Below are 27,499 nucleotides of genomic sequence, written 5' to 3' on the forward strand. Positions count from 1 at the left end.
CCCCCGAGCCCCTCTTGGGTGTCCAATTTGATATGATATTTACCATCTGAATCAAGTCAACAAATGGAAAAGTCAGCCAGCTATTTATTATGTTAATTATTGTGCCTTTTCCCCATATACCATACTTTTCCACATTCTTCCGTTATTAACAAACTGTTGCTTTATTTATCTCAAACAAACCTGAAAATCATTATCAAGACCTTTGTCTCAAAATATGGATGATTATTTTATAGATTCTCACTTGCTTCATAAATCTACAACATTTTATGAATGTTTTTTTCAGTGCATTTTGTGTCAAACAGCACAGAAAATGTCTTATTTTATGTGAATCCAATCAATTAGTTTTTTGAGCACCAATTTTATGAAGTAATATGATTCAGTGAGAGACAAAAACACAACCTTATGACCTGGAGAATGGTCTGACAAAGAAACAGACTATTACTTACTGTCCTCATGAGTTTGCACCAGTTTGGGGGCACTGCGGGGTCCGTTCCCTGGTGTGGTGAAGCACAGCACTGACGTCATGTACCAGGTGAACTTTTTTAGACCGCTGATGAAACCGAGGTGACGTGTCCCGTGATAATCAGGGGTGATGGTTACGCCGATAACATCCACTGGAGACCGTTCGGGCCATGCCATCAGCTGAGGGACAGACACCAATGTCATTTAAATAGAGCACAGTGTATATCACTCATGGACACAAAACATATAGTTTCTATATTCGACTGGGACCAGTAGAGGAGAAATGAGTGTACCTTGTAACCTTGATTAATGCCATTGATGAACTGCTGAGGTGGTGGATTCCAAGTAAATTCAATGGTGGTTGAGTTCACCGCCTTGGCCTCCACACCCTGAGGGGGCGCTGTAGGGACTACAGGCAAGAACATACTGCATGTTAGACTCTTTTTTACAGTCTATGGTTAGACTCCTATTCACCTTATTTTTTAGTCTCAGCCTCAAAAGTCATGCCCATGGACCTCCCACACTCCAGTCACTAAATATTGAATGCATGTGGCACACTAAAGTGAAAAAAAAAAACTTTCGGGAAGACAAAAGTCTAAATCTGATTGGCTGACTTCTACACGTTTTATGAGAACTTATTGTGCAGTGAATGATTCGTCAGGAAATAAAAGCAGCGTTTACAAGTTCCAGGACTTCAGCAATGAACGCTTGAGCTGGGCAACTAAATGCTGGATTCAAAAAGTGAGAAGACTAGACATGCTGCTGCTGTACAATATAGCGTACACGAATTACCCGTAGCAGATCTATACAGGGGGAGCTGGGGAAGGTGGAAGGTTTCTGAGCGCGCTGCACTTCTAAGGCAAATGCTACCCAAGTATTTGAAGGTTGATCAGCAAGCTCATTAACTACTTATACGGCAGGAACCAATCAGCTGCGCCCTATAGATAATGATGTGATTATGAACAGGTGAGTAAAAGGACCTATTAGTCAGCACCATCTAGAGTTTCATGCTAGAACTTTGTATTTCACATGTTTACCCACACGATAAGGTAAAAGTACTATTTTCCAAGCTTGGCTGTCCTTTTAGATTCCTAAGTGATTTCATTTTATTATTTGTGTCCTCTTACATCTATAATGGGAGATCAGGTGAAGTACCTCACTGAGAAGGCATTTGCAGCGAAAGCTTTCAATAAGCCTTAAAGGGGTCCTATTATGCAAAATGTACTTTAACCTTGTGTTTGAGCATAAATGTGTTGGCAGTGTGTGTACACAACCACCCTATAATGGTAAAAATCCACCCACTTCTTTTTTATATTCCCCATAAATCATAAACAGTGTCTCAAAATGAGTCGTTCCTGTTTTCTATACATTGTGACGTCACAGTGTGACAGGCCCTGCCCACGACTGGTGACTGAATCTGCTCTGCTAACTTAAGCCCGGTGTGTTCTGCACCGTTGGCTCTAGTCTGACACGTCTGGGTTTTTTTGGGCCGATTCCACATGTTGAATCGGTGTCGGGCTGTTCAGCTTAGTGAACGAGTCTGAGCACAAGAATAATAGCAAAACAGCAAGCAAAGAAGTCAAAACGGTACAGGTAGAAGGCTGTTCCAATGTTACGTCATCTTACCTGAGTGTTCCTTGGTGAATATTTCAATATTAACATGAGCGGAGTGGAATAAAGAAAGTGTTTAGCAGGTTTGATATTCAAAACGGTAAGCACGCACTACTTTGTTAATGGTTTGTGTATCTGGAGCCTGTAGCGTCGGTTTCCCTTTTTGAATGACGAATATCGATTAATATATCTGCAGAAATAGACAGTTGTCACATTTACACGCAGGCGCAAAACGACCATTCTAGCTGACAGTCGCCTGTAGTTCTCTAGGTGTGTTCAAGGACAGCTTTTTCCCCCGATGCGAGGCGACAACACAGTTGGCTTTCATCAGCGCTAGTTCTTTGGCGTCGGTTTAGTGTGTCCCGGGCTTTAGCTCTAACTTCCCCTGAGTGAGCTGTTCAATGACAGCCATGTTTATCTTCTCGCTAGTGCAGCTAGTGGAAACACAATAATGTTTCAGCCACAGGATAAAGAATCAAAATGATCTGTTGTTGGCTATATCTATGAATACGAAGAGCGTTTTTCCATTCCACTTATCTACTTTTCCATGTTTGCGTGTCTTTGCACAAAACCGTGTTGCGTGTGAATGGCGCAAGGTACGTCTAGCGCATGTTTACGTCATTACAAAATGATGTAAAAGCAGCACAGTGAAATGCAAAAACGTGTTATGTGGACATATCAGTATACTATTTCTCCTGTTTTATTGTTGCCAGAATATCTGAAGCTGGAGATGTAAAGGCACAGACCTCTTCTGGAAAGGGGGGCAGGAGCAGCAGCAGCAGCTCATTTGCATTTAAAGATACACACACGAAAACAGCTTGTTTTTGCTTTCACCCGAAAAGGGGCATTTTGGGCATGGTTTAATAAATGATCTGGGGGGTATTTTGAGGTGAAACTTCACAGACACATTCTGGGGAACCCTAAGGCTTATATTACATCTTGTAAAAAGGGGCATGATAGGTCCCCTTTAAAGGTGACAGGTTGTGGGACAGTTATTTACCAAAATGTTGGCTGTACGTGGCGTCCACCTACATACTGATCATCTCAGAGTCCAATAGCACTCAAACAAAGTTTGCCCTGATGAATACGCAAGACTGACAGCCGCGGACACCAAACACGTCTAACAAGCCTTGTTCACACTGCATTTGAATGCACCCAAATCTGATTTTCCCTCCAAATGTGATACATACACATTTATTTCTGAATGACAGTGTGAATTGAAGTGTCAATTCCAATAGGGGAAGCTTTTTATATGTGAAGATCCTTATTAACTGCAGAAAACGCATTGCAGATTGTGCATTGGTTATTTGCATTAGGTCTCAAATGACACTTGCTTTGAACAGAAACAGTAGTGAGTGACAACAGATGTTAACCTGTTAGCCTTCAGCGCCACTTTTGAAAAATCCCCAGAAATTGCATACCCAACCTAAAAAAGATTCAATTCATTGACCCTTCGTCCTAAAAGCTCAAGTATGGTCTCATTTGAAAGCTGACACCTGGCACTTTATTGGAAATGTAGAATGAATTATTGTCATAATGAAAAAAAAATTATGAATAGCTTCAAAGTTGTGTAAGTTATTAGAAATTTATTTTTATGAAACATCTTCATGAAAATTAAATTGAAGTTGGCCCGTCAGCACTCTAGAAATGCACTCCAGCTAAAGACACATGTCTGACCATGTTATATTTAAAATTTGAAGGTGATAAGTCTAAAACTCTGTATTTTGTTAAATGTTTTTCAAGATCATCTCAAATGACTTTATTTTGAATTGACTCTAAAATGCAAACTTGTGTTTATTGTCATCTATTAGCATCTATTCAGTCTATTGTCTCTATTGTTTTGTGGTGCAAACGAGCCCCATTCAGTGTCACTCTCTCCTGCTCACATTTACACCTTTCCAGCCGGCTTATGGCCATAAATATTATTTTCCTTTGTCTCCATTATAATCGCTAACGACTGGCTAATCACTGTGTTTCACCCCCTAATTTCTTTCATAATCTTCACTTCACATTTGAAACTGTATCAAATGCCTTTCTCAAATAAAGAAATATTTCAGTAAGCATTCCGATTTAGAAAAAAAATCATAAAAAATAACAGCTAGATGGCAGGTGCAACTAGAGAGCTAGCTAGCATGTTAGCTTAGCACACCATCAATACACGACAATTTATGAGATTAAAACCCTGTTTTATGCTCCAAACTTACTTTATAGCGCAAGTCGAGTGTTTTAAATAATCTTCTATGAGCTTATTTGGCTTCAGAAAAGAAAATCAGACAGAAAATAAATGAGTTTATGGTATTCTGCATGTTTGTAAAGTCTATATCGATTAGCATTGCATTATACATATAATCTATTATTATAAAAATACCTGACATGGCTCGAAGAACACAGGTAAATCAAATATCATTGCAATCATGTTTATTGTCTTCAAAACATCTTTATCTGCATGTTATAGCGATCTCTGAAAGCTAACGTTAGCTGTGTTTATGTCAGTGACGCCCTGGAAGGTCACAGGTTATTGTTCTTCTTCGTGAGCTCCCATATTTGGAAAAAAACTGTGCATAGAGCGCCCTCATTCTGCTGTATGGATTGAAAACACAGTACATCAGAGTATCCAGCGCTCTTTATGTATACATCGACGCATTTGGATATAAATTCAATAAATATTATTCCTGTCTATAGAAATATGATGTAAACCTATGATAATATATCAATATTTCTCCAAATCTGCACATTTTTGAGCCAAAAGCCCTGAGGAACGTTGTTTTGTCACGCGTTCTCAAGACAACAGCACCGGAGTTTTTTTCTGAATGGAGCAGCTGACGCTCATAATTCATATTAAAGGTATCGACTAATTTTTTCATTACATAAATCCTGACACAAATTAAGACATAACTGTCACTATAAGTTTCTCAGAATACAATAGTGGTCAAATACTGAAACGTGAGACTTATATATTTTTAATGATGTATAGTTTGTCAAGGTAATAACATTAAATCTGATAGTAACTTTGAACTATTTAAAAAAAAAAAACGCTTCAGAGCGTCCTCGCTCTGGTGAAGGCTAACAGGTTAAAATGTTAAGGCTAATGCACAAATGTAAGACTGAAGTCCAAAGAAATCTGTTTATGTAATGATTTAATCAGAAAAATGGAAATGAGCCGCATTGACTGTCGGGAAGAAGTCTGCTGCGGAGTGCTCGGCAAAAGTGCGCATCGAGGGCACAAATCGGCCGCAGAGTCGACCGCGAGCACCCTTCTGAGACCTAAAATTACAAATGGGACACTCTACGGTCTCACGGACTTAACGGACACGCGGCAGCCATTGTAAGTCCACAAGATCGAAAGTGCATGAAGTGTGCCATTTTGGACAGGGCCTAGAGTTTGCTCTTATTTTTATAATGCAAAATGCAGCAACAACATCTGAGCATCAACTAACAAAGTGGGCATTAAATGACTGATGTTAGAATCGCAACATTATTAAAATTCCTCAGTACAATTAAGTGGCTCAATTTACAATCTTCACGGTGCACTTGAGATGTGCCTGAGACATTTATGACCTTTTAAGAAGGACGACGCTATAGCATGGACACAATACATGAAAGAAAAAATACATTCACATTCTATTATACATCCAGTATCCTTCTAAAAGGCTGAATTCGAGAGAGCCGGCAGTTGAATGAAAGACAAGGTCTTATATAAGCCAAAACACAAAAAAACAATATCACAACAGAGTCCAGATTCCTGATTGTTTGCCTTACTTTTTTGTTTTGCTGTACGCACATCTTTGTTGGTGTGTATATAATACAACTGAAAAGCATGTACGTGTACAACACACATAAAACAGAATTTTAGACTTTCAAATGTTTTTTGTGGAATTGAATGTGTACATTCATAAAACCTCTGGGACAAAAATTCATACAAAAAGCATATTCATGAATGTTTGGTGAGAGATATCTGATTTTTTTCTCTTCTGCGGCTGATCTTTTCAGGTTGCCTGTCAAGCTTTGACTTATTTTGAATCAAAAGACTATCTTTCAAAAGCCTGCCAATTATAGTCCTCTCTTAAAGCAGTGTAAACATATTCATTATGCAGCGGCATCTCTGCTCTTCAGAGGCACTTTTCCCCACCTCAAATTCCTCAGTGGGTAAAAAGCACATACACTGTAGGCCTAGTGTTGTTTATAAAGCTGTCAATCGATTTGAATAATTAAATTAATCAAATTAAGTTTATATACCAATATTTGCCGTGAAAAAGCCCCAAGTGAAGATAATTTAATAATATATATATTTTTTTTTTGCAGACAAATTAATTATTTATTTTACACTACTAATAAAAAGTTTAGGGGTCAGAAAGATTCAAAAATATATATATATATGGTCATCAAGACTGCTTTTGTTTGATCAATAATACATGTATGTAATGAATATTATTATAATTTTAAATAACTATTTTCTATTTATATATTTATTTAATGTCATTTATTCCTGTGATGTCAAAGCTGAATTTTCAGCATCATTACTCCAGTCTGCAGTGTCACATGATCCTTCAGAAATCATTCTAATATGATGATTTGCTGCTCAAGAAACATTTATTATTATCAAGGTTAAACAGTTGTGCTGCTTCATATTTCTGTGCGGATAGCAATTGCAATTTTTTGATGAATAGAAAGGCGAAAAGAACATAATTTATTTGATTGAAATCTTTTGTAACAATGTAAATGTCTTTACGGTCTCTTTCGGTCAATTTAACGGTGTTCTTGCTTAATAAAAGTATTATTTTCTTTTTAAAAAATCATATCATTCCCAAAGTTAAGCAGTAATGTCCATTATAAAAAGTGGTTTTAGAAGTCCATATTTTCTTTTCTTTATTTCCACTTCATTAAAGGTACACTATTTAACTGGCGCTTTTGGCACTCTATTGGTTAATAAACAAAACTGCATGCATCTTACATTGTACATTGTAGCAGGAGCTACTTCTCTCCCTTTATGTATATAAATGTATGAGTCATGCAGGTAATGGACTGCGGTTGGCATCCTGCTCTGTCTAAAATAGTCAGAATATAAACACTTATTATAGGGTGAAAACATGGTAAAATGGATTCATGATGTACTGACTCATTATTTAAATTTTGTATATTTAAAAAAAAAAAGAGTGTAAGATTGGAGAAACTGGAATAACTGGAAGAGACTCTCTGAGAAAACAAAGGAAATTAAAATGTGAACTCTCTATATTACCATCCCCATTCGAGACACGATCACACTTGAGTTGATCATCTCCCAATTTACATACCATTCACTTCACCCATCCCTACCTGAATTCACCCCAAAATCTATATGGTTTAATATGAACAATTATCATACAGTATTATACATGTTTTGTATCATTTGAAATGTCCTAGTGCGACTGGTACAAATGTCTCATTCCCACAGAAGTAAACCAAAAAGGTAATAGAGTTTTAAGAGTTTAGAGATAACTTGCACACAGAGGAGTGTGTGTCTTCCAGGCAAATGGCCTCCTGCTCCCAAAAAGTGTAAACTCTGAATGCATATTCCCATTGTTAGCAAATGTTTCCACAAGAAATAAGTTTCTGTCTCAGTCTGAGTACTTAAAGAAATGCAACGAGAGGCTCAGCACGATTTGTAGCTCAAAAAAAAAAAAAAAAAAAAAAAAGCCTGTGATGTTGAGTTTGTGCAAGACACTCAACATCATGTATTTTCTAATGTCAGGTTTGCATCTTTTCTCTTTATTCCAGAGCATTTGATGTTTTGTATTTATTATCTTTGATCTGATTATGAAATTGGCATGATACATTTACCTGACATAATAAAATTGAAAACATTTTATTTTGACTTTGAAATTGTTTTCCCAAGTAGATTAAACTGATTCGTATGTTACCGCAAAATCTGCGTCAGATTAGTGACGACTAATATTTGGCACTAATTCAAGTGTACTTGGTTTTGTAAAGACAAGAAGGGAATTTCCGTTTAGGACAGTAAAATGCTGATTGACCAATCTAAATTTGTGTGTGTCTTTTAATTTAATGTTACTTTATATAATTGTACGTGGGAAACCACGGCATGGCCAATCCAAAGCTATTATAAGAGAAGTAATGTTGGTCAACTTATATCTGTAGTAGTGGCCATACCTCTGCCTGAAGTAAACTTTACTTTAAAGCTACAATATATATTTATTTATTTTTCACCGCTAGGAGTCGATGACCTCTTACAATAACAAAGGCGTAGGTTGATGACGCAGTGATAAGCGGAATGATGGGACTTGTCGTTATGTTGAAGGATCTAATAATGTTTATGGATGAGTGAATACATTAATGTGTTTAACATGACTGTGGTATGAAGCAGGGCTTCAGATTTCAGCACCAGACGCGAGTCCCGCGGATATAAAGGAATAAGGACATTTAATTCTACTGAACTACCCGCAAGTGCTGAATTAATACTCACACAGGTCTGTTTATTAGACGAATGAAACTTGTGAGGTAACGCAGCGCTGGTTCACTTGGTCTACACTATCACACTAAACTGCATTTGAGCGTGTTGAAAGTTATAATGTTATTATATGTGTTAGTTTGTTGGCTCTATGAGAATAGCAGTAAGCTAGATCAACATTAGAATATCATACTGATCATATTCAAACATTTCATCACGTTGAGCTATATAACATTGATTCGTTTTATGTACATTTGCTCACCTGTCTAATAAAGTACATACAAGAGTGGCATCTCTGTCAAGTCGAAGCTTGTCACAGACGTGCATCTCGGAAATGCCACGCTGATAGTGATCCTCGTTTTAGTTCTCCTGTCCAAAAGTCTGCTTGCCATGTTCCATAATGTTTGTATGAAACAGTGTGAGCGTGCCGCTAGACGCAACGCTGTTGTCCACATCTGTCACCATGGTTACTATGGCAGTACGAGCGGAAGCCAGGGGTAACGCGGATATTGACTGGCGACAAGTGAACAGGGAGTCTGGGACAGCCTACATTTCTCTGAAATTAAAAATCTTTTGGATATTTTAAGTACACAACTGCAGGATATATCTATCACTGTAAAAGTGATTTTTGGATATTTTATTACAAAATTCTTACATATTGTAGCTTTAAACCACGGGGGCTAAATAAAAGTATCTTTGATTGTGTAAGCATGAATGCGACCATCTCAGGTATATAGCCAATTACCTCTGTTTAGTGACCGAAAACTGACGAGTTTGTGATCGTGAGACGCACATTAAACAGAAGGCATGAGGACCTCAAAGTGACATAGATTCCTAATATGAACGGGTAAAATATAAGTAAAGAATAATCAAACATTCGCACACATTTAATGATGCTCAGATATCATTAAAACCTTTTTAATTTATGGAGTCAGATGACATAACGAGGTAATACATATGAGATCTTAAACAATCTTGTTGTGTTGCGCGAAAGGAAAGACAGTAACATGCAGTAACCTTCACCTGCTCATCAGAAACCACCATTGGACCTTTAGACAGGCTTACAAAAGTAACAGTTTACCTTTAAATATAAGCCTATTATTGGAGAACAGCAATGCATTTTATAGTCGAGTTAATCTAAGGTAAATTTAGAAGGCGTTCACACACATCTGTGATATCTTGTTAATGTCATGCGTTACCTGTAGTAGCGCACAGGATAGGAGACATGATCAAATGTGATCCACTATGCTAATAATTAACTGTCCAAAATGACCATATTTAAATTGACAGGCTTATTTTAGTATTCATCCAAACAACTGCAGAAAGTTCATATACTGTTGCACAGTCTCTTACTTCGGATCAGTGATGTCGTCAAGGTTGCTAATTGTGAGTGGTTTTGGCGGAGCTGCGTCAATACCATTCAACTGCTTGACAGACTCTGTTTATAAAACGTCTATTTAAAATAATTAGACGGATGAAGCTTCTCAAAGCAGAGTCGATATACATTTGCCGCTCCTCGGATAATCATCCAAATGTCCAAATAAAAGCTGAATTTCCTTAGATGGATTCTTCTCATCTGAAGAGAAAAGCGCCCTCGTAGATAATTGACATAATTGTTTTGAAGAGGATTCGCATGGAAGTTTGAGTCTGAGAAGAGGGCTCTAAAATAAATGTGGCGTCTACGTGGAGGCTAAGATGACCTCAGCGTGGCATGTAAACAAATATCGCATCAACCGGTTCAAACCAGTATGCTTCCTGCCTCCGCTGATGAAAAGGAATAGATGAAAACACGGAGGCTGATAGAAGCAGCAACTGTTAGGCAATGAAAAAAACAGAGTGTGAGAGAGGAACAAGGTCTCACCTCCCTGCAGCGTGTACTCAGTGACAGGCTGACTGAAGACGCCCAGGCCTGCCCCGGTGTACGCGGCCACCTGGATCTCATACTGGGTCCAGATGATGAGCTCTGTGATCAGGCAGTAGTTGATCTCAGGGCTGGTGATGTTCTTCTGCTGGTACTCTCCAGGGAGCCCCGCGAGCCGGTACCTGCATCAGGGCAATCGATGGCCAAACAGTGAGCGACAATGATTTTCTTCCAGGTCACTGCTCTGTTAGAAGTCCCCCCACGGGCTGTAAAATTATTAGGCACACACTAGCTCTCTTCCAGGGTAGAAGTTGTGTTAAATACACCAGCGATGTGGGAATGCTATTAAAAACAGCATAGATATTCACAAGACATCCGTTGAGGAGGATAAGATTGGTCAAACACCGCTAATGAAATGCATCCAAGTTCTTGCTACAAAAGGGAAATTAGTGTCATTCATTTGGTCGATCTTCTCTGTTGGGTGCATATTAAATAAAAATAAGATTTTAACATTTTAGACTGGATACCCTGAATATTGCAAAGACATTGCGCCCTATTTTAACCATCTGAAACGCAAGTATCAAACGTGAAACGCAAGTAACTTTGTGGGCGGGTATTGGGCGCTGTTGCTATTTTCCCAGCGGGATAAATGACTCTTGCGCCCGGCGCAAATCTAAAAGGGGTTGGTCTGAAGTAGCTTCATTATTCACAGGTGTGGTTTGGGCGTAACGTGCAATAAACCAATCAGAGCGTCATCTCACATTCCCTTTAAGAGCAGGCTCGCTTGTTCTATGGCGGATTGCAATTATAACGGCGGATTTGCCAGCGCACGCAACTGTCATGATGGTAAAGGTGGTTTTGCAGGTGCAAATTAAATAAAAATAAGATTTTAACATTTTAGACTGGATACCCTGACTATTGCAAAGACATTATGTATTTTTATTATGTCTTTGCATGCTAAACACAAACATACTGTATAATGCAACCAATGTTGTCTGACTCACAATCTAATAAGAGTCAACTCTTATTAATTTGGTCAAAAACTATTTCCGTAAATGACGGGCAACAAACTGGCATTAATATGTGCTTTATAAGTTATAAACAAGCTAATAAGCAACTAGTTAATAGTGAGAATTGGTCACCAAACTAAAGTGTTACCTATTGTTCTGACCACTAGTGTCATGTTTGCCAAAACCTTTACTACAGCCTGCCTAGATTTACTTTCACACAGACATGGCAAACACTCCTTTTAAATCTTTTTCTTATAATTGCGCTGGGCTACAGCTGTACTAAAACAGTATTCAAAGTGACAGCACTAAGGTCAACTCCATTATCTAGATGGGGTGACAAATGCAATCAAAAACATACATTGTTGGTCCCAAAATAAGCTTGCCTTTTTAATCAAAAGTGTATGCCATATGAATAAATATGTCATATTAATAAAGGAGTCATATTTCAGCACATTTCATCAGGCAAGTTCTGTTTGTGAAATGGTTTGTGCATGTCTCACCTGAGGACGTATCCTCTCAAGACTCCATTGAGCTGAGGCTCTGGGGGCGGCTGCCACTGCACCATAATAGACTGGTTGGTTCTGCCGCTGGCTACGATGTTTTTGGGCGGAGCGCTGGGCGGTTCCTCTCTCAGCATCAATCTGAGAAGAAAGCGCAAGAGTGTTGCTGGCACTACAAACTGACGTGCTCTACAGATACACACTTAACTGCGCACCAAAGTGTTCATGCATGACTGATTCAATGCACTATTTTCTCTCGTGCGAATCGGGTTAGTCGACTCGCTCTAGAGCGCAACAGTGTGAGCCATGCAAGTGTAATCCCCAGGTCGGAAGTCCATTTCCCAACCTGATGCGCTGTATCACATCCGCCCACTCCATAAAAAGCTTGTATGCGTTTTTGAGGAAAAGTCTCTCTGTGCTCTAAGCACCCTGATGCTTTAAATTTGGAGGTCACTGCTTACGTGGAAACTGGCTTGGGTGCATTTACAGCCGTACAAGATTGCGTTCGTTGGCTCAGCACCTTCAAGCTAAGAGCTTCATTGAAATTTCAAGCTTTCGAATTACAAATAGACCAAACATTTTTAAAGATAAGAGCACCTCATGGTTTGTTGTGCAGTAGGCCACAGTAGTGCTGTGCGTGGAGGATTTGTCCCTAATGTGAGTGCTTTTTAACTCAGTGGTAAATACCTGTAGCCTACTCTTTTTAAGGAAGGAACACGCTAAACAGAACTATTTCTGTTCAATCCTAAGAGGAGAGAACATTTTTGGAGCTTATATTTTAGTTTATTAAAGAGTCTCAATTCACATTTGTTGGCTGAGACTTTGTGAGATCTGGGCGAACATCAAAGAGCAAATGGACCTCAACACATTTCTCTTCGCAAAAAGAGGAGAAGAAATACGCTGAAAGACCTGTTGATATCGATGTACTGAAATAAAACATGCAATACACAACATTATGCATTACTTTACTCAGTAGAGATTCCTAGCATTTATGCTAGTGACTGGCATTTGTAAAATGGGGGAATGCATCAAAATATTTGCTTAAAAAAACCCAATTGGTTCAGATTCATAATGAAATAGTAAACACTTGTATTGTGGGAAATGCTAATGATTTTGTGGGCTCTGTGATGTCAAATGTGTCATAATGCCTGGTCTCCACAGGCTAGTTTGCTATCACACATAAATGATATTTTGTGAGCAATGCTCGGTTCATTCCACCTACAGAATGTGCATTTTCTTAATTAACAAAGTTTAAAAATGAATCAGTGTTGAATACTTAATAATACCCATATATTCATCTGCCCTTTGCGTTTTGTGCTAATGGACAGTTAAATCTGCATTAAAGTTTAATAGGATCATTGGGTCCTTTCAGATTTATTGTCAAGAGTCTTCTTAAACCTCTGACCACACTTTGTTATTTCTTCCCAGAAGTCTATTTCATAATTAATGCCCTCTATAACCAATATCATGGAGCTTTTCTCAGACGGTGCTCTGTAAATCTGCCTAATGATGGCCGTAAGGAAAGACTTCTCACTCCTCGCTGAAACAGAGCTTTTCTTGCTATAGCCATGCAGTATTTACACATTTGTTTTACACACTTGCACTGTGCCACCAGCTATTAAACATCTGCCTCTGAACATAAACAACACAAGGAAAGTGCCTGGCACTTTCTACAAATACAGTTCATTTTGGTGTCCTATGACCTTTTTTAAAGCATTAGAGGCATTCTTTTATGTGTGTGTGTTCTGAATATATAAAGTAGACGAGTCATTAACTAACATAAAATGAACCCAGCATCAACGGAATAATAATGCATTTTGCCAAGCTCTCCTTTTGACAATAAAACAGCGGCAGATAAATAAGCGTTGGTGTGGGAAGGTGATGGCTCATTATGTGAGAGCTGCACTTGCGTGCTTCTATGAGCTTGTCAGCTCTACTCTGTCTGCTTAATAAGCCCAAATGGACAGATGTCTGTCACAGCAAGGAGACATGCATGCAAGAGAAGACTGATGGGGCCCTTCAAGAACCACTTTCTGTTTTAACAGTCCCTGTGGAAGCAGCATAGCTCTAAAGAGTGTATTTTTTAACTGTCTTAGTCAATAGCCCTGCATATAAGTCACAATTCCTACAATTTTGTTTTCTATCTTAACTTATATCGCATCTGAAAATGTTTTTTTTGGTTTATGACTTCATGAGAAAAAACATGCAAATGAGATGTGAAGCACAAACAACCAAAGCTGAGTTAATACAGGTACATAATTGAAACATCTGTGAGCAATGATCATTCATCACGTTTGCAGTGAGTTTAAATTTGAAAGTATAATTGGAAGCAATAGTATGCAGACTTTATTTTTTAATTTTATTTATTGTTTTAAATAAATTGTTTATTGCACTTTAGCAATATTCACCATAGAGACATAGAGAGTAATATTTGTGGTCACAGAATCACATTCTCTCCTCAAAAAAATATAATTGTAAAATTATAAAAATTAGTAAGGTAGAGTAGAGTAAAAAATCAGCATTGAATTATTGTCACTGGCCAGTAAAATGTTTATGAATTCTAACAATGCATGAATGTGAACAACGGTTGGGACAGTTGACAGGTCAGTGCTGCATCATCACGAAAGTTTAAGCATTGACAATTTAAATATTCAAAGGCAAGAGGATGCAAAAGGGAGTTCATTTCGTTACTCGCAGCGTGTCGACAGCGTGGAAATTATAAACTGAGCTCTCTTTCACGTCTTCTTGCACTTTAGCAGAAAAATTCCCTTTAAAATGATGTCAAGAAATAGTGAGCATCCTAGTAAACATAGTCAGTTATGTCTTAAGGGAACGTAAACAGTTGAGAAAGTAAACGCATATGTACAGTTTCAGTATATCAGATCCATGTATTTGCTCTGAAAGTGACAGCAGCCTAATATTCCTGCTGCTGTGATTTTACTGTTAATCAAACAACTAAGGATCAAGAAAAAACTCACTTCTCTTGACTGAATGACTCTTGTAACTTTAATAAGGATTAATTAATAAGGATGTTTAATTTATACAGTGAAGACTATGCAGAGTTTTTTGCTGGGCAACGATTAATCACATCCAAAATAAAAGTTTGTGTTTACATAATATATGTGTGTACTGTGTATAATAATTTTGTATATATAAATACACACATATCATTTAAGTGTATAATATATACACAAACAATATAATATAATCTAATATACACACATATATGTGTATATAAATACACACATATAATTTAAGAAATATTTGCATGTACTGTATATATATTTTTACATAATTTATATTATATATAAATATAAATATTTTATAAATAAATAACAAATTGTTATTAAATATATACATGCATGTGTGTGTATTTATATATACAAAATAATTATACACAGTACACACACATATATTATGTAAACACAAACCTTTATTTTGGATGCGATTAATCGTGCCCAGCACTAATCATTTTTAAGTTAAGTATTAAGTTAAATATTATTATACTTTTTGTAATTAAAAGGTTTGAGTGTTTCAAACCACAGCTGCCAGCATTTTTTTTTTACTGTAAATACAGGATTTTTTGCAGGCATTCATTCAAAAGCTAAAAAAAATCAACAAAACCCACAGCAACAATGAGCAGTCGTGATCTAACCTACTCATGATGATATGATCACAAAATGGCAGGTATGAATTGCTTTTAGCTGCCTGTACTTGAATATAATTTCCCAAATAAAGCCCTTAAATGTGTGATGTGAGCACGTCTGATACAGTTAAGCATTAATTGAGGTTAAACAAGAGTTAAGAACCTAAGGTAGGTCTTTAAAGTTTAATGCGTTCCCCTCGTCAGATTGTGCTCCACATTAACCTAGATTACATGAATATTTTTCAAAGACAAACTAACAAATATTACATTTGTAGAGTGGGCTCAAAAGTCAGAAAGTTCGATTTCAATATTCACTTTGCCTGGAGAGGCATAAAACACGATGACACTATTTTGGAAGAGCAGGTGCTGAGAAAAGGCAGTAATCATTGGTGGGAGAGAATAGATGTGAAGTCTGCAGAGAGATGATATTTCCGCTCTACAGTATGTACCCGACTGCCTCACACTGATTGCACGGTTTTCTTTAAATCGGTTGCTCATTAACAGCTCTTTGCATTTACTAGAACGCTTTCATTATTCACACCGGCGTAAAAGGAACGGCTTTTTCCGCTGTAAAGGCAGATGCATTTACCTTGATCGTTCCACTGAAAATGAAAAGTCTTTTCAACTTTTGTTGCTCTCGGCCACCTGTTTACTGTAGCTTTCAGCTAATTCAACATGAAGGAAGAGGTTTAAGCTGCTATATACCTATCTCGAAAAAAAAACGTCCTCAACACTCAGCTTAATAAAAGTGAAACGTTGTTGCTGAGGGTGAGAGATCACACAACCTTCTTTTCACCTGGAACAGAAACTGCATGTTTGGCACGTTTGGAGCAGATAAAACTCTAGAGGAGCCGTTGGGAATGAGGCGTCTGCCGCCCACAGCTGCAGGCCAGAGAAAGCCAGCTGATTAGAGCGAGAGGTGAGAAGAGGCCTGCCACTCACAACCTGAGAGAGAAAACCTACGCTGTTGTGCTTTCAGCCACAGCAGGACTTACTGAGAACTGTGGGTGGAGGATCAGTGGCAGAAAACACACTTAAACAATGACAGTCTTGATGGTCGGCAGCAGACCATAGTGTGATGGGACATAATAAGCCTGTTATTGACCAAGCATGAGTGTAAAAACAACAACAATGATGGGCGGAAAACATGTGAAAAAGCAACTGTTGACAACCATGGCCTCCTACCTGTTGGTTTCGGTGCTGTACTGTCCTCTGCCCACCTGATTGACCGCACAGACCCTGAACTGGTACGAGCGGGCCGGAGTGAGTCCCTTCACCATGGCCCGTGTCACGGTGGGGTCGACATCAGGCAAATACACTCTCCAGGGAGAATCTGGTATACAGCGAGGACCAGAACATTTCTAACTATTTAAACAAACATTACAAGGGACAGCATTTATGTAAGGGATAATGTAGAGCGAGGCGGTTGTAATAGCGAATACAACCCCGACGGTCGCGGAGGGGTCTTGAATCAGCCTGAAGGGGTTGTATTCACTATAACAACCGCTTCGCTCTACATTATCCCGCTTATTACATGGCTACCTACCAAATAAATCAATAATTTGACACTAAATATTGATTTAAAGGAGTTTATTGATTTAAAAACGATTGTATTGCTTCCGCTAAAGAACACCTTGTCCATGGTAACGCACTGTTTTTCATGGCAACGGTGTGTTAAACTTAGCAGCAGTCTGTTATCAAGAAATAACAGACCGCATTCTACAATCAAGCCATGTAATAAACATTTATATTTGTTATAATATTGTTGTATTAATATATACTATTGTTCAAAAGGTTTTAATGTATGTTTTCAGACATTAGTTATGTCTGCATGTGCATTTTCCATGATAATAACCCCTTTAACTAAAGATCAGCTAAGCGTAATCATTTCTGTAAATGTTATTAATGAAAGTAATTATAGTGTTACCAAACATTGTTTTCTGTCTTCTAAAGACGCACGGTGGCTTATATAAAATTGCACAATTTGCATGTGTGCATAATCAAGCATAATCACATGATACTTGTCAAGATATTTTTACACAAATTAGTCATCCACTCATAATTACATAATATGCTTGAGTCTGGACTGGCCATTAATACTTAATGACACTTAATGACCAGCCATGTTGCATCAGAAATTATACAACAGACTCCAAACTAAATGTGCAATGAGATGAGGTTTAGATCAAAAGATTTTAAATCTTTTTATGAATAAACATCTCATGATTATACACAAAAGTACTACTCAATTCTTCATGTGTCAGACGTCTTAATGAGGAAGATAATTAACAATTGCATTTCAATTCATGGACTCTGAAGGGAAAAAAAATTTGTCGACAAGAGAGAAGGTTTTTCTTCCTTTTTTTCTGAAAGGTGTTTCTAATGGGACTTCCCAGCCCTATTACACCCTGTACCAGTAATCTTCACCTCCACTCCGGGAACATTCCTCACTGTCCTCTTCCAGCCCCGGAAGATCAATCTACTTGGGTGAGTTTTTTTTCCCAGGTTCTGTTATACCGCAACCTTTTATACACCACTGGGTGACACTAACTGACATCAACACGTACATGTAGCACATGCTGTGGAGACGTGCACGCACGCTCTGGACTGGCTGAACATTCAGATGCATTATGGGTGGATGTGAATGAGGCACTGAGCTCAGTAGATCTTTTAACACCACCTGCTCGACTCAATCACTGGGTGGGATTCACTTTAAAATTATGCCACGCAGCAAATGGTTATACGGTGGCCCCAAGAAGTATTTGGGCACCTTATAAAAGTATTTGATTTCTATATCTCTGTACTGAGACACTTTGGCTCAAATAACTTTTGATCAAGTGATGTCAAGGGGATTTTTTACTGGGTGTTAGAAGTCAGGCTGAGTTCCTAAAAGGTATAGGGTCTGGAAGTAAAAATCCCTTTCAGTTTCTCCACAGTGGAATTGATTTTGAATTATAAATTATAAACCTCTAAAGGCAGACCTACTGTGAGCTGAGGTTGGTAATCGGTAATCGGTATTGGTATATGATTTTGGTTAAGACATCAGCCTGCATTATTTCAATGCAGCTATAAAAACTAGCATGAAGCACTGCAAATGATGTATACAGGTAGTTCTTTCCATCATTGAAGACATTTGTTTGAAGACAATCTTGTCCCTTTGTCTTTTTTTCAAAACTGCTAGGTTTGGTTCAAGACTTATAACTCTATAATGAATCATTTTTTTTAAAAATCCCTATGGAAAAAAAACACTTGGGCAGACAAATAAAAAAGTGGTCGGACACACTGCAAGGATGCCATTCCCAATTCAGCCTCAGTTCCCCTAAAGTTAACATTGGTGTCCTAGCAGAATGTAGATCATCAAATTTGAACCACTAACATCTGACAACTAGAAAAATGGGTTAAATTTTTTTTGTAACAAAAAAATAAATATATTTCTTTGCAATAAATGGCAATTGGTTTGATATACAGTACGTACTGTACTAATGAAACTTTTTTGACCCAGACTAGGTACAGTGATGGATGAAGGGGGTAAACCAGTGTTTGTGAGTGTGTCTGCATGTATCTTACTGTTCTCTGAGAGCTCAACCACATAATGCACTAGGGGGCTGTTTCCATCAAAGGGTCTCATCCAGGACAGGTCCACGCTGCGGCTGTCATTGGCGTTCAGGCTAGCCTGCAGGTTTCGAGGCGAGTGTGGCAGCTCTCTGTGAGGACAGAGAACAGCAAATACTCAAAATAAGGGCTGTTTCACAATTCTCATATAAGTGCTGCATAAACAAAGCAAGAATTAGCACATAGCTACAGCTCTATACAGAAAGTGAAGTGATTTCTAGGTTAATTCATTGAGTATTTATTTAGGAACTGCCATAAATGATAAAATCTGAATGCTGCAACACTTTCCAGTTCATGAAAAAGCAGATGAAAATCAAACAGTATTACGCTATTTTTACCCTACGTTCATTGTGGTTTGGGTTGATGATTTTATCTTTGGGACTGCCCTTCCTAGTAGGCCCCCTTGGCCCATTTTCAATATCTTCTTATATTTCTACTGGTGCTTCCTCCATGTTCAAAAAGATTGTGATTCCAAATTCAGCTTGAATCTCACAGCCAGTCGGAGGCAGGCGTTCATTTGCATTCGTCTTGATTTTCTTCTTCACACTAGCTTTTTAAAATAATTTTATTGATTACTTTATTAATCATTTCATAGGCATCCTGCTGAGACCAGGCACCGAGCACCAACGGTTGCACTTGGAAAGTTTGTTTTCTCCTCTAAATTAAACCCATGGAGAGAACCAGCCATGCTTAAGATTTCATCACTTTTTGTGTTTCTTGAAGAAGGAAGACTGTGATGTTTCCAAAGGGGGAAAAGGACTGCTAATCCTTCACATGATGGTAACAATATGATGTTAACTGGTAAATTGCAAAATTTTCAATAAAATAATAATAAAAAAGAGAAATTCTTAAGTCTGTTTTGGAAGTAAATGTATCTTGTATTATAGAACAAGTTGAATGCTTGAATCTGGTTGGTTGACGGACATTCTAAGGTGTGCACTTATTTTCAGGAAAATGCACGGCTAAATAGATCCAGGCAGGTCTTAAAGGACAAGTTCGGTATTTTACACTTAAAGCCCTGTTTACAGATCGTATCTGATGAAATAGAACGGTCAAGATTAAAATTTGGACACATGCTCCTGTCCCAAGAATTTTAGGTTTATTTTGCTTTCCCCCCCACCTCCACAATGGCTGTTTATGTGCACTGGAAGATTCCTTCCTAAAAACACATTAAACTTTCGTTTACAAAGACGTGAAACTCACCGAGTGGTCAGGGGTGTTCACTGATACGGTCCCAAAAAAAAAAAACGCTGAAAAAGATGCATTCCAACAGGTTTTATCGTAGTTTTTGTCCAACTCCATTGACTTGTATTGAATGTGCTGTGTGAGGTACGGTATTACTCCGCCGCTTCTTCTTCTGCTTCTTCTGTGTATTCAATGAAATGCCAGCGGTTTGCTTGCAATTGGCAAAGGTGCATTATCGCCACTAACTGGGCTGGAGTGTCTATTATTCAAGCTCTCAACGGAAGAATCACGGGTGTGACGTGTTTGGCAAAATAGGTCCACAAAAGCGAAATAAACCTAAAATTCTCGGGACAGCAGCATGTGTCCAAATTTTAATCTTAACCGTTCTATTTCATCAGATACGATCTGTAAACAGGGCTTTAAGTGTAAAATACCGAACTTGTCCTTTAACTGCATAGCAGTTCCATATCACCTCGCCAAATGATTTCAGTTATTTCAAAGGTATTTACAGCCGACAACAGCAAAAGAACCAAAACCCACAACGACACTACTAACGGTTCTGTTCTTAAAACAGATAAATTTACGGTTTCGCTATTAGTAGAGACGCTGCAGCCTAACACTGTTGAGAAACGCACAGACTCGGGTAATTCACTTACGCTTAATCTCTCTCTCTCTGTAAGAAATTAGTCCTACATAAGAGTGTTTTAAGGACAAAAACCTGACAAATGTCTTGAAATACTGTACAAACATCTGAACAATGTCTTGAGGTGTGTAACCGTAGTATAAGTGGAATAATCGATTCCGGTCTGTTGAATTATTAGAAAATAATGCACACCCGATTATTTTCTAATAATTAAATGGCCCTTTGTCAATTATTCCTTACTTAAGGATGTTAGATATTATCCATTACAGATAGTATGAGAACTCAAGCTGAACACTTAAAAAAAATAATTGTACATAGAGAGTTAATATAGTTATCAAATAACAGACTGGCAACAAAATAAAATCGACCTTGGTATTAGTATTAATGCTTTAGTTCAGATTTATGGATCATCAGTGTTTTTTTGTAAAGGCGTGGGCTGTGATCGCTGAAGGTGGAAAAAGACAACGGATGGGTGACTTCAGCCACTGGGGAAAGTCCTCCTGACAACATCTGATACAACCACGGCATCTTCTTCAGTTTAATGAGGAGCCAGAAAACCCACAAACAGATAATGAGTCTTAGTTCCACACAACATTAGCCTCATGAAATCTGCATAAAGTACACACACCCGCTGGTTACTGCAGTCTTCCAGCGGTTTATTTCTGGAGAGCTTCTGAGGGGATTTTATTCCCTCATCATATTGTGGTACAGAGTCATAAGCAAAGGCTTTAGGTGTTAAAATGTTTACGCTGCCAAGATTTAGCTTTTATTTTGGGTTTAAGGATTCGATTGGATGACACGTATCAGAAATGGAGTTTCAAATAGCCGGGATGAAGAAATCTACCCACTCAGAGACTGGTCAAAAGGTCAAAAGATGTTTTTTCTTTTCTTTTTCTGGATAGAGAATTAGAAAAGCATACTAGCAAACTAAATTAAAAGGCAAAGAAAAGTCAGAAAAAACAATTTTTTTGATTAAATAAAAGGTTTTAAAAGTTACAATTACTGTAGTAGACTGTTGATGAATATGAAAATTGAGTATAAGCAGTTGGAATCCAGTTTGAAAGGTTACATTGAAAAAGGTTACTGAGGAAAGGTCAGTCTACACACTCCTGCTGGGAGTAGCAACCCACTCAAGTAGTGCATGCAGATGCTACAGTAGGTGAACAAACAAAATGCAGAAGAAAGCTACGCAAACAAAGAATACTGTGTAATGGAAGTATAGTGTTAAAGGGAGTTTTTCTAAAGACAACTCGACAGCACATTAAACAACTACATTTACACAAATGTGAGTGGTGCTTGCCCATGCAAAACTCATTGCAACAATGCTAAGATGGTGTTGTTATTGGTAGCCAGGGCATTGCAATGCAGTTGGGTTTTAGTGTATTGCTTTGTGGTCGTCATAACTTTCAAGTCAAAAGCACCCATCAGAAAAATCTCTGATGCGAAAAGAGGAAGCAAATGTTCCCTGGTGCTATTTTGCCGTTTGAGAAAACAATTCCGCCACTGACCAGGAAAAAGCTAGTCTAAAGTCAGTGGGGCGTCATTCAGATGCTATTTTAAGGGTGCATGCTTTGGCGATAATGAAGTCTGTGCACAACGCGCATACACTTTGCTTCTCTCATCTACACAGACGCAGCAGTTCATATTTTTGCAAACCATACATAATTACAAGGAAAAATATTACCACATGAGGGAAATCATTGTGGTGTCCATTAAGATGTGTGAAAAAATAGGCATTAATGTAGCTTACACATTTACCCAAATTATTCAGGGTAATTGTAGTAATGACGGATCAAACCTGTTTGATCAATAGTGGCAAGACACATAGGTATATAAGGACATCTGACAAAGTGGGTTGTCCGTCAAGAACCAGGAAACAAAATTCTGAAGACTTCGAAATCACCTTTACCATCATGTAAGTTGCGTGCGCCTGGCAAATCCACCATTATAATAGCAATCCACCGTGGAACAAGCACGCCTGCTATATAATAATGTTCTGTTTATGATTTTAACCTGGCGGACAATAAATCGAACAAAAATCCTACAGACCCGTTCACACCATGTACAATAACTATAAAGTTTTAAAAGTCTAATAGGGAAGTTCACATCACAACTATATCCATAACACAGAGAAACAATATTGATAGAATCCCTTTCAGACATTGTCAGCTAATCAGTATCCAGGAGCATTTAAAGTAGAAGACGATATCATGCAGCTCTTTAAGGTCGGCTGGATTCCGATTGGCTGTCAATGTTTTTATTGTTCATCAGCTAGAAAAAATAATTCTGAAAGTGATTTCAATTAAATTGTTCCTCTGTGTCATTATTGATATAGTTGTGTTGCGGTCTGCACTATTCTCACAGAATTAGAACGTTTATTTAAACCTTATTGTCCATTGTGTGAACAGGCCTTAAAATGTTTTTGTCTGTTCAATTGTACACCAGGTGAAAATCATATACCCGATCACTTAGAGAAGTAATATCACAGCGTTCCTCAACAAGCTTCATGATTTGAGTTATCATTCATGTTTGTAGCAGAAACTTTGTGGGATGAGTTACATGACAAAGTTGAATACTTAGGGTTAGAGGTTTCTGAGAGACAGCGTATATTTATGCTCTTCAGTTACGTCCTCACACTTCGAAGGCAGCTGGTGAAAAATGATGCGCTATGCGCACCTGGAAGGTGACACACATCCATCAGCACAGTGCATTAGTCAGCCTAATGCTCAGAGATGAAGGGAAGCTAAGTCACTCACATGACCTCCAGACGGGCCGCCTTGGAGTCGTTGCCGGCCTGAGAGATGACATCACAGGTATAGTCCCCGATGTCCCCGGACCAGGTTTGACTGATGTGCAAGGAGCCCTCCTGCAGGCTGATACGCCCCCCTCTGGTCTGGCTCACTAACTCCTCATCCTTTTTCCACACGTACCTGCCAAGTGAAGGAGACGGGGAGCGGAAGAGAACTCTATCACAGTCAAACTGACACAGGGGGAGCGCAGGAAACAGCGCTGGCTCATTACACTGATATCCAGCATATTAGCGCTAAATTAACTGTACAACACTACAGATCATGCTTTGAATCAACTTCAAGGCCTGCGGGCTGACACTTTGAATTAACATTACAATCAAACCGAGTGTGGAGCCCTGGGCTCTGATGTCCAGACGAGAAGAGGAAGCAGCTTTGTCATCACTCACCTCACTGCCACGCGCGGGTCGTGTGTGGCGCCACACTCCAAAATGGCCGTGGTCCCCTTGATGACACGTCTGTCCATGGGAGGGCTGGATATGGATGTGCGACCTTGGAGAAAACACAACACTGTTGATTCTGCACGAGTTTAATGGAACGGCTATGCTTCATTGTATCACAGCCTCTTCACACGTCAACGGCCAAGCACATTTCCCTCCTGCTGAGACAAAGCCAGAGCTTTACATGCTCTGATCAGTGTGTAATATCAAGTCTGGATGCTGTAGATATCACCTTGCTAAGCTGTGCCGAGAAGCTGCTTTTCATGGAACAGTTTATCATGCTCCGCTCTGACGTTAATTATTTATTTATTTACTTATTTCTTAAAGGAAGGAAGTTTGATGCGAGTTCTGCCAATCCAGAACCACGCATTTCCACTGAAATAAAGCTGGGTCTTTGATGTAACAAAATGTAACAGTATTTCCCCATTTAAATTCTGATGGTTTGGTCAAAGTTACAGTAGCTTGTGATGGTTAAAAAAAATCTAAGTTGAAATGTGCAGTTAAGGCCTGCACACAAAAAGACAAACAATAAACAATTTAATTTGAATCAACAGTTGTTAATACATTTGTTAAGACCAACACAATGATTTGCATGACGTCAATGCAACAGATAAAAAAATAATAATAATTATGGAGAGGTGTTCTAAACTCAATTCCATCGCACTGCAAAGAAAACTGACGCATCAATCAAATTTGCTCTTTTTGTTCAAATGCAGAACCCCTGCTGTACCATAAAACTAAATTTGCTTCAATAGATTAGTATGTCCAAATAGATAGTATTTGAATAAAAGTATGCGAAAAGTCCCCGAATGACTACTTCCGCCAAGATTCGGAAGTGCGCATGGCAGAGGCCATGAGAGGGGATTTATGAATGTCTGTGAAGTGATGCAAGTGATACTGGTGGGTCTTGTGACAGTAACAACATGACGGATGTAGTACGTCCGAATTTTATTATACTATGTAGAATCTTTTTAACGGTTGCAAAGTAAATTAAAATTCAAATGTAGTACCTACTTGGACGCACGACTTGGTGACGCTTACAGACTATTTTAAACAGCGACAGTGAATAGCGTCTCACTTGTCTCTGTACTCTTGTATTTTGTGTTGTTTGATAAACATCATAGCGAAAACAAAAATCAAAATTGTTTTTAAAATATGTAAATACTGACTTCCCTTCTGTGACAAGCAAGTGTTTCTCTGTGACAAGCGAGTGCCCTTCTTCGGGTGGTTAACGACATTATTTTGTCAATGGATTCAGGGCTGATAAACATCTTGATGCTCCTCGATTTAAGCGGTGCTTTTGACACAGTCTGCAATGAAATAATGATCTCTAGGCTTTCTGATATTGGCATCACTGGCTCTGCTCTTTCCTGGCTCATTTCCTACATCAGCGACAGAAAGTATTACATCACTATACAAGGGTTTAGATCTGCCACTGCTTCACTTACACAGGGTGTTCCTCAAGGTTCGGTTCTTGGCCCACTATTGTTCATCATCTACATATATCCACGTGACATCATACGCAATCATGGACTTAAATTCCATTGCAATGCTGATGATATTCAAATCTATCTTACCACCAGTTCCGATAGGCCATCTCTGCCTGACTCACTCATTGGATGTATCAGGGACATCCAACATTGGATGTCCCTGAATTTCCTCAAACTAAATGATAATAAAACCGAGATATTAGTGATTGGCTCTACTGCCTCAGTCAAAAGGATGGACCAGTCCTTTGACATTGATGGAGTTCATGTTAAGCCTTCGTCATCGATTCGTAACCTTGGTGTCTTATTCGATCCAACTCTCTCTTTTGGCTCTCATATTTCTTCTCTTGTTAAAAACTCTTTTTTCCATCTTCGTAATATTGCTTGTCTATGATCTTCTCTCACTTTAGCTGATGCTGAAACCTTAATTCATGCATTAATCACTTCATGCCTGGACTATTGCAATGCCTTATTTCTGGGTCTTCCCAAAAAACTTATTGCAAGATTACAGTATGTTCAAAACTCTGCAGCATGAGTTCTCACCTCCACTCGGCGTTCTGCTCACATTACTCCTCTGCTTCATGACCTTCACTGGCTACCTGTGGCATCACGTATCCACTTTAAGGTATTGCTTCTAACGTTCAAAGCATTAAATGGTCTTGCTCCCCAATATCTGTCTGACCTAATCTACCCTTACCGCCCAGCCCGGTCCCTTAGATCAGCTGAACTTGGTTTATTGTCCATCCCTCGTTTCCGGTTGTCTACTGTAGGTGGAAGGTCATTTAGTATTAATGCTCCTCAATTATGGAATTCGCTACCTCTTGCACTACGTAATACCTCATCTGTGGCTACATTCAAGACCCAGTTAAAAACATATCTATTTAACATGCATTTTGGATAATGTGACTATATGTATCCTATGTGACTGTAATGTACTTTATGTGTGGGTGTCTAAATGTATTGTAATGTACAATGTACAGCGGCCTTGAGCTATGGAAAGGTGCTTCTTCATAAATTGAAAGATGCACAGCACTGCTTTGTGTGAGGAAACAAGGTATTTCTGCTTTTCTACAAGCACCATCTAGTGTCAGCATTGCAATTGCATGTTCATTCAGCCTGTCTGCCATTGTTATGCATTGGTCTGAATAGACGATTTGCATGAGAAAATCGGGTAATATTTTTTTTTGTGCCAAACATTCGCGTTGAACAAGTATTTATTTTCGAGCTACAGTCTTTATCTGTCTGTCCAAGAATACATGACACAATGCATTATAGAATATGAATGTTGCACATCACCTCAGTCAACTGTTGCAAAGTTGTGAATAGATGCTGGTCGAAACTGACCTACAGCCCACTTTTCTAGATTTGTAAGTCTGACTATGCAAAAATCAAATGATTTCAGTCTAACAAAAGTGTTTCCATATTAAAGTCCAAAATAAATAAAATTAGAAAAAATGGGCGAAAATGCAAACTAGGACTCGCACACAAAAAACACATTGCGGTATGTTTGTTTGAGTAACAGTCCGTAATATATGTAAGCTCCGTAAGCTCGTTTCTGTCATGAAATAAAACAATAAAAAGGTAATTGCAACTTTTTATATCAAATTTCGGACTTTTTAATCTCACAAAATTAACTAAATTAATATTGCATTCATGACATGAATTTCATGATTAGGCAAAATTAGGCAGGTCCAGGCCAGAACTGGCCATCGGGAGCACCGGGAAAAATCCCGGTGGCCTAGAGACTGGTTTGACCTACTGCCACTTCATTTACATTAATTCCATCTTTT

General features: G+C 38.4%; 1 protein-coding gene across 3 annotated transcripts in view; it reads right to left on the reverse strand.

The window, feature by feature from the left end:
• sdk1a (sidekick cell adhesion molecule 1a) overlaps window positions 1-27,499 on the reverse strand; it is a 353,385-nt gene that overhangs the window by 72,067 nt on the left and 253,819 nt on the right. For 2 of the 3 annotated variants that reach the window (XM_079625486.1, XM_079625485.1), the window contains exons 12-19: window positions 24,172-24,274; window positions 23,732-23,905; window positions 19,103-19,239; window positions 16,721-16,868; window positions 11,890-12,030; window positions 10,380-10,561; window positions 756-871; window positions 447-642 (exon numbers count right to left, since the gene is read on the reverse strand). In XM_079625486.1, coding sequence (XP_079481612.1) covers window positions 447-642; window positions 756-871; window positions 10,380-10,561; window positions 11,890-12,030; window positions 16,721-16,868; window positions 19,103-19,239; window positions 23,732-23,905; window positions 24,172-24,274 — 1,197 coding nt within the window. The remainder of the gene's footprint in view (window positions 1-446; window positions 643-755; window positions 872-10,379; window positions 10,562-11,889; window positions 12,031-16,720; window positions 16,869-19,102; window positions 19,240-23,731; window positions 23,906-24,171; window positions 24,275-27,499) is intronic. The other variant, XM_079625487.1, reaches the window with a different exon arrangement.

This window comes from Phoxinus phoxinus (assembly GCF_949152265.1).
Source record: "Phoxinus phoxinus genome assembly, chromosome: 1".
NCBI lineage: Eukaryota > Metazoa > Chordata > Actinopteri > Cypriniformes > Leuciscidae > Phoxinus > Phoxinus phoxinus.